This window comes from Pipra filicauda, unplaced genomic scaffold (genome assembly GCF_003945595.2).
Source record: "Pipra filicauda isolate LSUMZ 115617 unplaced genomic scaffold, ASM394559v2 scaffold264_size1072897_pilon, whole genome shotgun sequence".
Classification (NCBI taxonomy): domain Eukaryota; kingdom Metazoa; phylum Chordata; class Aves; order Passeriformes; family Pipridae; genus Pipra; species Pipra filicauda.
In genome coordinates, this window is record NW_024104381.1 from 1045624 (window position 1) to 1058640 (window position 13017).

Consider the following 13017-nt stretch of genomic DNA (forward strand, 5'->3'; position numbering starts at 1 on the left):
AGTTAGTTTAACCCGGGGGGTGAGCGACCACGTGGGAATCCTCACTCACGTGAGCTCAGTGCAGGATCTCAGCCAGCTTTTCCTCGTAGTACTGGAAGTTCTCCTGAATGTCCTCCCACGGCACGAACGACTTCACCTCCTCCCCTTCCTCCTGCTCCACAAAGTTCTGCCAGACATACTCAAAGTCTTGAGGCTTCATGATCCTCAGCTTGCAGCCGGCCTCCTTCATGCTGCGGAGCGCGGCCTGCACCTCGGGCTCGTCCCACATGAAGAGCCGGCCCACCATGATGGTGAGGCGCAGGGCCTTGTTCCTGCGCAGGGTGTCGGCGATGCGCTGGGCGCAGCTCACGCAGGGGCTGGACGACACGTACCAGGTGACGGAGCAGCGCCCGCCCGCCTCGCAGCGCGGCAGGATCGTGTCCAGAAAGGCCATCTCGGCGTGGGCGGCCGCGTGCTCGTCCTCCAGGTACCCCCGGCACGGCGCCGACTCCTTGCCCTGCGTCTCCACCACGTAGCACAGGAAGGTTTTGTTCCTGCCCGAGCTGTATTCCACGTTCCTGAACTGGAATTTGAAGAATATGGCTGGGAGGCGTTCCCTGGGGAGAGGGCAGAGCAGAGAAGCGTCTCAGGGGCAGGTTTAGGTCGGGGTTGGGGCACTGGGTCAGTTCCTGGGGGACACCGTGGACAAGCTGCTGCATCTCCCTGTATTTGTCTGCGTTGTGACTCTTGTTTACTAAAACATCCAAGCTCAAATCCAACCTTGCTATGAAAAGGTGTGTTTCCTGCTCTCTATCCCGGATAATGAGTGGGTATTTGGTTGACAATTCTTTAATTGGTGATTGAAGGCCAGCTATGGTGACTGACAGAAGCCACCCATTGCCTTGTTCCAGAGCAAACTGTAAGGCCACAATAAGTTGTGTTACAATAACATCATGTATTTAAATACATCAGGTCACCTGGAGCTCCCTGCCTGATTTAACTCTCTGACAGCAAAGGGGTTACAGCAGCGAGGGGGTGGAGCTGGGTTTTCACGAGCAGTTGAAGCAGCAGCGACTACTCTGGGATGGATTGTCTTGGAGATGGATTTAGTCAGCCCTTCCAGATGGATTTTATTGCTTATCTCGGCGTGTGTCTGAGATTATCTGGGATGTTCACCTCAGTCTGTGCTCCCAGCAGCATGGAATATACATCACTCCAATAAATAACTTTCCAATAGAGAATATAAACAACACTAAGGCAGCCCCTTCCAATGCCTGACAACCCTTTCCCTGAAGAAATTCCTCCTGATGTCCAACCTGAACTTCCCCTGGCACAGCTGGAGGCTGTTTCCTCTCATCCTGTCCCTTGTTCCCTGGGCGCAGAGCCCGACCCCCTGCCCCCAGCTCCAGCCTCCTGTCAGGGAGTTGTAGAGAGCAAAAATGTCTTTGGAAAGTTCTTTTAAAAATTATTTGCGGGCACTGAACTCCCACAATACTCTCAATATAAATCACCTGCTGCGACACAACTCACCTGAGGGGGTGGGAAGGTAAAAGTTGAAACCTTCATTCTCCAACTGCTCTGAAAAGCATCATTAAATGGTGATTTTCAGGGATTTCTAAATGCTCAAACCTAATTTGTCAAAGTTTTCCCTGATTAGCAGTCTTTTGTCACCTGTTAGATCATATTGAGGCAAAAAAGATTGAAACTTTGAGGCAGAACTGAGAGTCTGAGAGTCTGTGGGAATCTCACTGGCCTGGCCAAATAATGTGATTTAAGGTGCTGAAATCAGGTGGGCTGAGGGAAAGAGCAGCTGCCCAGCGTGACCCTGGCACTGTGTGTTGGGCAGGAGAGGGGAAGAACTTCTAATGAGGGGATTGAAATGGGGATTATCTCAATTATTAGCTGTAAATGACTAACAGAAGCCAAGGGGTCACTTATCTCTGCTGTGAGGAGCCTCATTTACACCTGGGGAAAGTGTGAACAGTGTGTCAGATATGAGGAAATGCTCACAGGTTGGGATTACAGTCACCCAGGTCTGTGTTCAGCCGAATACCGACCAAAAAAAAGGGGTTAATATTCTTAAACTGAGTAATTGGCTTCCCAATGCTTTCCTGTAAGCTGGGCTCCTCCGAGCTGGGAGCAGCAGCCTGAGAACTTGGCCGTGAGTCATGAGATGCCCCTAATCCCAGGGCTAAAGCTGACATGACACGTAATTGGGTTTAAATGCTTCCATGGCTGCAGTTGGGTGTTTCCTCATCATGCACACAACTGGCTTGATTGGCTGAAAATTTGTACATCATGAGAAAAATCCCCACCGAGATCACAGGTCAAGGCCTGTCCTGAACTCTCAGTGTCCCTAAAATGAAAGTAAAAATCCCTGGGGTTTCTGTACCTCTTTCAGGGATTTCTGCTTCACTTCCCCACTCTCACCTTTCCAGGGTAGAAAATCCTGTCAAATCCTCTAACACTCGAGGCATTTCAACAAATAATTTAATTGCAAGATGATGCTGAGAAAGTATTTTTCAGCCATGATTAGCACAGATCCTTGGGGTTAGCAAGGAAGTTTGAAGATGCTGCTCAGTTCCTCAGCATTTCTAATTGTAAATTGGGTGCTAAGGCTGAAAAATCCAATGTCCTCATTGACAGTCATTTTAGTACATGTTTTAAGTGTTCAAAAGTTGGTCCAATGGCTTATATCCACAATGTTTGGTGCCTTAGCTCCATTCCTAGCAGAGGGACGTGCTTTTCTTAAAAGCCACTGCTTGGCATTGTTATTTCTATGATTGTGTGTGACAGAGATCACCCCAAGAAAGGATCTTTTCAGAGCAGACACATTTTGAGAAGAAAATGGAGGGTTTTTTCACCCCTGTATAGGAATGTAACCCAATTTTGTGACAGCCAGAGGTGCTGTCCTGTCTCACTCGTCCTTGTCAGAACACCACCCAAATTCTATCTGCAGAAACTTCCTTACCAGTGCCCATGGCACAGGCAGGAGGATCCCAGGGGGGATTTTAGAGCCTGGCCTGAGCCTTATGTTCCAGCAGCTGGAAGAAATCGTGGCTTTGGTTTGTTTGCTGGGCCCTGCCTTGGTGAGTGATAAGGGGAGAATGACGAGGGGCATCTTGCTACTGCTGCAGTGAGCATTTGGAAACTTGGAGAGAGCAGATCCTGAGGGTTTTTCCTACTTGCAGCTGTCAGTTATGGCTGAGGGTTCAGCTTCCACCAGGTCTCAGTGGTATCTGCCTTTCCCAAGGGCCAGGCTCGCTGCTGCTCCACTACCTTGAAAACTCTCTTGTTTTGGAACCTTTCTGCAAGCTGGGCTTTCTATGAAAGTCGGGTTCCAGCTGTGGCTGTGGAGCCCTTGAAACTCTGAACCTTCAGGTCTCTTGAAATATCTGTCCCTCAGGCCTATCAAGCAAATCAGCCATAGCAGGGCTGTTTTTCCTAATCCACAGGTAGAGAAACTCTCCGACAAGAGCCATTGATCACAGCTAGAAATCAATATTCAGCTCCCACCAAGGCAAATCCCTCCATCCTGGTACCCTCAGCCAGCAATGCCAGGACTGCCTGCCCTGGGAGGGAACCAGCGCTGCAGAAACAGCCCCACTGATATAAAACCAGTGGATTTGTGTGCCTGCCTGGTGTGAATCCACCTTTCACAGCTCTGCAAAACTTCTAACAAAACCCCAAATAAATTTTAACCGTATTCAGAAATGCACTGGCAGAAGATGCTGCTTTAATTGCCCACCATAAGAGCTGAGGCAGAGCCCTTTGAACATCCCCCCTTCACTCCCAGCCCCGTGTTTAAATCCAAATCTCTTACCCTGTCACGATTTCAAACGGTGGCAGGTCCTCCCTCTTCACCTTCTTCTTCTTGCCCTCGCCCTCCTCTGCATTGTCAGGTTCCCCGTTCTGGGCATTGCTGGGCTCCTCCTGCTTCTCTGCCATCTTCTGCACCACAGTGGGGTTGACTTGTGGCCACTGGGAGAGAGAAAGAGCAATTTCTGAGAGCTCTGGGAGCGCAGAGAGGAGGGAAAACAGAGCTGGGGGTTCCTGCCCCAGGCACAGTTGTCAGGAACTAAATATGGAACAAAGCAGCAGCGACAGAGGCTGGTTGGGGTAGGGTGACCCAGGGCTCTCGGGTGTCACCTCCTTCCCTTGCTTTCTCCAGCTCCTTTCAACAATCCCTCCTGCTCCCCTTTTAATTTCAAATTAAGTGACAACTTCGCTGTGGGTGGGATAAGCAATGGGTGGAAATCCTGGAAGCACAAGTGTGTATTTATCCGTTCCTGTGACAGACACCTGGCACAGGGAGAGCTGGAGCTTCTCCATCTCCTTCCTCTGCCAGCTGATCCTCTTGCTGACCTTGAAGGACCACTGGTTTGGCTCAGGCACGAGGCTGAGCCATTTGGTTTGCTGAAAAATGCCTGGTTTTGGTGGATTTGGCCTCATGGAGCATCCCAGCAGCAGTGCCCAGAGGAGCAGGAGACCTGTGGTTCCTCCCACCCTGCACAGGGCACTGAACACGGGAGCTGGACAGGGTGAAATCCCATTGTTGGAGCTGCTGTCAGATCCTACTGCTGGAAATGCAAGCCAGAATCTTTTCCCAAATATCAGAAAGTCCAACTGGAATTCACAGTGGGCAGCAGTGCTGGTTCTGCCCCTTGCTCTGTACTTTTCCTCCCCGTTGCCTGAGTGTCCCATCAGTTCCCAGTGTCCTGGGATATCTCTGGGCTAGGGGAGGTTCTCTCTCTTTTTTATTTTCCTTGGGCATTATAAGAAATTCTTCCAATTTCTCACTCTAAATTTTAATCATTTAAACATAGTACTAATCCCACATGAGCCAAGCTTGAGGAAAACCTGGGTGAGGTTTTTCCCAGAGACTGATCCTAGGATGCCACTGGGCAAAGGAGTGGGAAGTCTGTGGCTGTGCAGGAGTCATGTGGGAACCAAAGCACATTGGAAATCAAATCTTCAGTACTGTGGGCTCTGCACTTAGCTCAGAACCCACCACCATCAAGATTTGGATCCATATGAAATATGCAGCTGTGTTTGATTGAGTATTCAGTCAGTACTTAGTGAAAATACCACTCTTAGTGTTGGGGAGGATAAACTGTATTCCACAGAGATCAAATAGGTGGGAATACCTGCCTTGGGGCCAAAGTCAGCCTTTGTGATCCTGTTATAGTCAGCTTTTTAGAGGCTTTGGAGGAGCCTGCACTATCACAAAGTGGAATAAATTTATGCAATTGGGCAGATCATTTATTATCATAGGAAATTAATAATACATTATAATAGATAATTTACAATATGTAATAAATTATTATAATAGTTCTGCTACCTCCTCCAGCCCCCTTGCTATCAGCCTGCCTTTCTGTGCTGAATATCCTTTGGAGCTTTTCCTCAATGACATCATTACTGCAGTTTTTGGGATAACTTTTCCCTCTGTTTGCTGGTGATGAGGGTTGTTTATGTGGTGACTGACAGAGCACAGGGAGTTCTGTGACAACAGCTCGATTTGACAAGTTCCAGGGATTTGACAAGTTCCAAGACATCCTATTCATGGAACATATATCTTTCATGGTGCAGAGTTTTATTTATTTTCAAGCTTAAAATACTTTCCTGGAGGGCAGGTGAAGTCTTTGCCTCCTGCGTGGTAACCACGCTCCGATTGCAGCTCCCCCGTCCCGTTCCTGTCACCTCTGACATTTCAGGCGGTGCCTTTGGGGAGGGGAATCCTCTCTCAGCGAGTGACAGCTTGTTTCCTTCTAACCCTTATGCTCTAAAGCAGCATTCCAGCCCCTCTTCAGTCCCTCTGACCCACTTTGCTTTATTTTTGGAAGCTCTTGGTGGCTGGGGTCCCACCTTTCCTGCAGCCTTTAGCTTTCACCAGCCTGGCCCCTCCGCAGGGTCCCGGGCTGAGCTCTAATCTAATCTGGGGAATGTGGCACCGAGACTCTCCCTCTCTCCAGCCTTTCCCCAGCTGCTTCCCAGCTCCTTGTAGGGCAGTGCATGGAATAGCCATGATCCCCCCCCTGCAGTGTCTGCCTGTGCCAAAATTATAACCGGGCACCCTGGAGCTGCTGTCAATCCCCCGGTGCAGCCCTGGGCTGGGTGAGGGCTTTGGGCACTTCTGCTGGGGGTTTTGAAGTGACCCCAGCTCCCCCGACGTGTGCATGTGTGTCCAGGGCTGTGTGAGCCTGGGATTAGTGCCTGAGGCAGCCAGGGAAGGTTTTTTCCATCAGCTTGTTGTGAGCCAGGCCGAGGGCACCGAGTGCCGAGAGGGGCCGGGGCTCAGGGAAGGGCCTCGGGGAGACTCAGGTTACCCCAAATCAGGCACTTGCCAGCAGCATTTTTATCAAGGTTTCCCTCCACCTGCCCCACTCCCCAGTGATTTGATATTTTATTTCACTGGCTCTGAATTTGTTCATAGAATTCCAGAATCATTGAGGATGGAAAATCCCTCCAGGACTGAGTCCAACCCCACCTTGTCCCCCAGCCCAGAGCACTGAGCGCTACATCCATTCCTTCCTTGGACACTTCCAGGGGTGGGGACTCCACCACCTCCCTGGGCAGCCCCTTCCAAGGCCTGACCACCCTTTCCATGGAGAAATTCCTTCTGATGTCCAACCTGACCCTCCCCTGGCACATCTTGAAATCATTTCCTCTCCTCCTGTCTCTTGTTCCCTGGGAGCAGAGTCCGATCCCCCCCCCCAGCTCCCCCCTCCTGTCAGGGAGTTGCAGAGAGTGAGAAGGTCCCCTCTGAGCCTCCTTTTCTCCAGCTGAGCCCCCCCCACAGCAGGAGTTCCCGAAGTTATCCTGCCTGTTCCCTGTCCTGAGCACACACACCTGCTTGGCAAAGGCTTTGCCAGGAAAAGGTGGCTTTTATGGCGTTCTCGGGCTGGTGGAACATTTTTGGATAGGTGGGAGAGTGAAATCAGAGCCTGGGGGTGTGAGTCATGGCTCAGCCCTGCTCTCTATTCCGAGGGGACAGCTGGTGGCACTAACAAAACGTCTCCTGGAGACATTGTCTGGCAGCAATCCCCCTCCTGCTTTTTCCAGCTGTAACTACTGCTACGTGATAAATAAATAAACACTGAGCTGATGTGCAGGGGCAGCTTTCCCTCCTCCCTTCCTTCCTTCCTTCCTTCCTTCCTGGAAGGAAGCCCCTGGGGGCTCTCACCTGTCCCTCTCCTCCCGCTGCGGGACCACAAAGCCAAGGTTTAAAGGAAGGGGCTGGAAACACTCGTGTCCCACAGGTTTGACCCAAGTGCTGGTGAAAGGTGCTACACCTGGGCTGAGGGGAGCCCTGGGGCAGGGACAAGTGATGCTCTCAGCTCTGTACCTGCCTGATCTTCTCAGCCAAACCCTGGCTCTCCACCCCCAGCCCTCACACCCCCCTGTGACACGAGGAGCCTTGGCAGGCTCTGCTGCCTCCCCAATTAATTCAGAGCCCAACTGGGACTTAATGACAGCTTCCAGCAGCACAGCCTCCTCCCTGCTGGGCTCCTGCTGCAGGGCTCCTGGAGCAGCTCGGGGGGAAGGTCAGAGCACAGGAATTTATGTCCTGCAGCACCCGTGGAGGGAGGGCCAGGGGAGGGCCAGGGGAGGGCAATTGCCTCACCTGCACACGGCAGCAAACCCTCCCTGGCATCGACTTCATGTTTGAACACGGCTCCAGACATCAGCAAATCAATTAAAGTCCCGTCCTGCTGCAGCCAGAGTGTTTTCTGGAACAGCTGGTGAGTTATTGAATGAGACAGGGCTTGGGAAATGAGGCTGGGCTGAAAGGCAGAAAGGTGTTGTTTATGCACAGGCTTGTGGATGCAGCAGCCAGGGAGGTGCTCGCTGACATCGAGTGTAAGCAGCAGTTTAACAGCAAATTGTCTCTCTGGGAAGAGTGGCTGAGGTTTGAAGGGAGGGTCAGCACAGACGGGGTGACCTGCGAGGTGGCTCTTGGCTCCAAGTGCCATGACCCCAGGACAGCTGGCCTTTGGCCTTTGGCCTCTGGCCTTTGTGGCCTTTGTCTGACCCACTGGGGAGTCACGGACACCACGACACGTTCCTGTGGGAATGTCGTGTCCATTCCATGAACTAATCTGGGGGGGCTGGACAAACACAGACTTGGACAGGGCTTGGAGCACCCTGGTCTAGCAGAAGTGTCCCTGCCCATGGCAGGGGGTGGGACTGGATGGTCTCTGAGGTCCCTTCCAGCCCCAACCATTCCATGATCCCATGATCCTGTGACACCAGGGCCCCTCGAGGCCCCCCAAGGCAGGGGCTGCTTTGGGTCTGCACTGCACAGTCTGCCTAAGAAATTCTCCAGCTGACTTTGAAGCGTCATTAAAGTTGTTTTTATGCAAAGGGGTTTAGCATATCTGTTTAAACAGCAAATACACCAAACAATGCTTTAAATATTAATACAAGAGGGTGTTTCACTGAATTTAATTTTGCCAATTGATTTCAAGCTCTTCTGGATATCACATGGAGGAGCATTTGCTATTTTTGCTGCCTGCAAGAAAAGGCAAGAGGTAAAGAGAGGCAAAGAGAGGCTCCTGCTGCACTTAGAGGTGGGATGGGGGGAGGAGGAGGAACTGGAATGAAAACAAGAACCAGTCAGCCAGTCCCAGCAGCTGGGAAAATGGGGAGGGGAGACATGGAAAAAAATCCATTAATCTTAATTCCAGTTTTCCGTTACCTGCAGTAAAAACGTGGGAAGAAGGAGAAATAGGATTAATTTATGAAAGCTGATCAAATATGAGCCCATCTATTTAAGTGAAAATGTTATTAAAATGTTGCAGGTCTGAACCAGATCTAGAGTCACCAATTTAAACGTGATTTAAATAATTCTCTTCCCTTTCCAAAAGCAGATAGAGGCTCGTTTAATCCCTCCCGGCCTCACTAGAGGGCCCTGCTCATCCCTTTTCTCTGGCTGTGCTGCGCTCCCCGGGAAGGGACGGGCAGAGCGCCCTTAAATCAGCCCGAACTCCCCGGAATGGAACTGCAGCCAGACCCCAGCTCCCCTGGGGCACAAATCATCCCTGTGTGCCCGTCCCTTGGCGGGGACTCCCTGCAAGACACAGCTGCTGGAGATAAACGCAGTGGAAACGGACGGGCAGAGAAAGCCCTGAAATATAGAGGGCTTCTTTTTCCTTTCCTTTTTTTTTCAGTAGCTTTTGATCTCCCCGGTCCTCCTGGCAGTGCCTGTGCTTTGGGGTCCTGCCCCTGCTCCCAACCTCGGTTGTGCCACGGCCTGTTCTCATGCAGCTCTGACTGGGGGCATCACAGCCCTGTGCTTGCAGCAGCCCTGGGCAAAGGAGTCCTGAGCCAGGAGGGAAAACTAAGGAATGGGATCAAAATAACAAACTGGATTCATTTATTCTCCAAAAAGTAGTGGCTTGGTTTTATTAAAAGCAAATACAATTTATGTTACAGCCCCAGCTAAGCCCCTCCACCCCCACCCTGCAGGTCCCCCCACACACCCCAATCTCCAGCCAGCTGCCAGGAAGATCCTCGTGCCCCTTCTCTACACAGTGGTGCTCTTAGCAATCCAAAATAATAGTAAATACTCTTGGAGATAGTGAGAGCTCAGGTTTGGGTCTGTCAAGGGCCAGGATAAGGGATGGACAGAGGCAAGTCCATGCACCCCTTGTGTCTGATCTGTCATGGCTTGGTCCCATTGCTCAGGAAATCCTTGTACTTTAATCTTCCCTGATAAATAATATTGAGGAATGGAAAGATTGCAGGATGAGGCACTTGCACTGCACCTGACAGACTCTTTGCCTGTTATGTAGCTACAACCATCGAGGCAGTGGGAGCAAGTTCCTGAATTTTACAGACTCTTGTATCTCTCTACTTAAAAAAAAATAAGTATTTTTTCAAAGGCACTGATGTTAGTTTTTCTATTCTCTGATGAGGAATGGCACACAGAGGTGGAAGAGAGAAATTTCCTCTGGGGAGAAGCATTTGCATTCTAATCATTGCTGCTTTATCTTGGAGCATGAGCTGAAGGAGTGTGATACTCCCCAATAGAAGTCAGAGCCCAGTCTCCTTGCACCAGCAGAACAAGACAGATCCCTGCTCTCTTGGCAGCTGTCAGATAAGAAGTTAAAGGTATAAAGCCCAAACCAGGTGATACATGAACATGAAGCAACAGCACAAATAGCAAAAAAATCAAGTGTTTAAAAATGGGTGTGCACCAGTGAAGGGCATTTTTGTTTGGTCCCAGGAGAGGAGATGCAATTTAGCTCTGGGGGGATGGGGCAGTGTCGAGGGGTCTCTGGTGTTGCTGCCCTGAATTCAAATGGATTGTGAGATCCCAGTTTGGCTGGTGGAATTGGACCTGATGGCATTAAGGGCAGGGTACAGCTGTAGCCCCCAAACCTCAGCAGTGCTGGAGAAAACAGCTCCCTGGTTAAGGATGCCCAGTTACTTTAAAGGAGCCCGTGGGTGCCTCATGCAAACCTTTTACAGGGCCACGATGGGAGGAGGAGCAGGACACTCCCAAAGTGGACCCCCCAGATGGTTAGATCTTGGTTCACATCAGCACAGTTTAGCTACACAAAATGCCTTCATTTATTCCCTCTTCCCTGCCTTCTGCTCGGGGTTGTCCCTCCAGATGCGGATGGTGAGGCAGGTGGCCATGGCCAGCCAGCCCAGGTAGGGCACCAGCAGCAGCGCTGCCACCCTGTTGATGCGGTACCAGGAGCACAGGGTGCCAATGGCCAGCCCGTCCAGGCACAGGATGTCGATCAGGGCCTGCAGCAGAGAGAGCACAGTGAGTCAGGGCACGAGGACAAACCTCCCTGGGACAGGTGGAGAGGGGGAACAGCAGTGGGGGACCTTCGGCACTGAGCAGTCACTTGGAGTGTTCCTAAAGCCCGGGAGCTTGGTCCTGAGCTCTGATCAGTGAGACCTGAACGTGTCACACCAGGAGCCAAGACTAATTAATGTTCATTTCTTTGCTCATTATCAAATTCCACAGATTAGCCCCCAGTTTCTGGTGATCAGTGTCCCCTTGTGCTGATAACACAGAACATGCTCATGGGGATACCATGGCCATGGTCACCAAACAAACTTTCTAACTGTACCTTTTACCCCCAGAGTGACAAAATCAGGTGGAAACATAAATCCCTGTGTGTGTTTCCATCCCCTCCAGGCCTTGGCAGCCGAGGCAGTGCCTTGTGGCCCAGGGCGGGTGTGGCTGTGCCAGCAGTGCCTCAGCCCCGTGCTCTGCACTGCACATTGTGTGTGCTTGATAAGCCCCTCACAGCTGCTCCCCCAAGGATGGTGTTGTGGCACAGGGTGTGACCCCCCAAAGGACTTATCTCTCCCCCTGGACCCTTAACTGGGAGGTGCAGCCCCGGCTCTGCCCACCCCGGTATCGCAGGGCAGGAGCAGGGCCAGGCTGGGGGCACTGATACCATTGTCTGGGGGCAGGAGCAGGGCCAGGCTGGGGGCACTGATACCATTGTCTGGGGGCAGGAGCAGCGGGAGCTGTGTCTGAGCAAAGGCCCTTCTGGCAGCTCTGTGTCAGTCAGAGAACCCCAGCCAGCCCAAACCCGGGGGGCAGGAGCCCAGCAGAGAAGCCCTGGCAGGTGATGGGGGCTGGGGCCATTACCATGTTCAGGTTCTGGGCACCGAAGAAGAAGGGGGGCCAGGCCCAGTTGAGGGCCAGCTGAGCCCCGTAGAGCCCCAGCGGGACGATGGCTTTGCTGCTGCAGCCGCCCAGGTCACTCCACACCAAGTAGGAGGCGTAGCTGTGGAGAGGGACACGGGTTAGTGTTGGCAGTGAGTGAATCCCCAAGGGAGACAAAGTCTCTCTGTAGGAGTGTTTCCCAGCAGGGATTGACAGGACAGTCGTGTCTGCACGGCAGCAGCATCCACATGAGGCCCTGAGCTCTGCTCTGGGTGAGCAGGGACAGCACCCAGGGAACGGCTGGAGCTGTGCCAGGGAGAGCTGGGTCGGATCTCAGGAAAAGGTTCTTCCCCCAGAGGGTGGTTGGGCACTGCCCAGGCTCCCCAGGGCAGTGGGCACAGCCCCAAGGCTGCCAGAGCTCCAGGAGGGTTTGGACAGTGCTCTGAGGGACAGGGGGGGATTGTTGGGGTGTCCTGGACAGGGTCAGGACTTGGACTGGATGATCCTCATGGGTCCCTTCCAGCTCAGGATATTCCATGGTTCTATTATCCTGTGTCCCTTGCCCTCTCACACCTGTGTGGCTCCTGCCCCTCCCCAGGGCTGGTTTGGGCACCTCTCCCAGCCGGGGCAGGGCTGTGTCCCTGCCAGAGGCACTGCTGCAGTGCCAGGCTGAGGCACTCCCGGGGGCTGGCTCAGGCTGTACCTGAGGGGGGACGGGCACACCTGCCCTGCCCTGCTGGCTCAGGGACAGGGCACCCCCCGGGAGCCACGGCAGGGGCTGGGGGGCTGCCCTGGGTGTGCCAGGGGCAGGACAGGGGCAGCAGCCACAGAACTTACCCCATGCCCGTGTACAGGATGGTCCAGGCAACAGGGAACATCTTGCGGGATGGACACCAGGAAGGTTTTTTCAGCTTCTCGTACCAGGCAGGAATTTCCTTTCGATTCAGGAACCAGCCAAGGAAACCCCCGACGTGAGGCAGGACAGTGAACCCGACAGTGTAAGCCCACATCCTTCCTCAGTGGCTCCAAGTCACCTTTTGCCTGCTGTAAGTTAAAAACAAAAATAGAGTATCACTTTTAAATGCCATTTTTCCCTACTTTTATCCTATAATTGTCCATATTCCACTTCAGTCCCTAGGGCAGAGGGAAAGTATTAAATGTTGTGTCCAGCTCTGCTACTGCCTCCTGCAAGTGAGTTGAGGCACAGGGGTAGTTTCTTAATTTGCTCACAGGTTTCCTCTTGGATAAAAGGAAGGGAAATTTGCTTTAATAATTACACAATGTTGCTTCACAAGACAGGATAACACAGGGATACATCCAGCATTCCTTCTCTGTCCCGTACCTTCCCCTGCCTTTGATCTCTGCAGAGCTCTGAACCTGCCACTCTTCAGTTCTCCTTC

General features: G+C 52.2%; 1 protein-coding gene across 1 annotated transcript; it reads right to left on the bottom strand.

The window, feature by feature from the left end:
• Positions 1-55: 55 nt before the first annotated feature.
• Positions 56-12627, bottom strand: APOBEC2 (apolipoprotein B mRNA editing enzyme catalytic subunit 2). The gene is made up of 4 exons (XM_039382299.1): positions 12455-12627; positions 11600-11738; positions 3803-3960; positions 56-596 (listed from the first exon to the last, which is right to left on the bottom strand). The coding sequence occupies exons 1-4, from the start codon at positions 12625-12627 to the stop codon at positions 56-58; spliced, it is 1011 nt and encodes a 336-aa protein (XP_039238233.1).
• Positions 12628-13017: the final 390 nt, after the last annotated feature.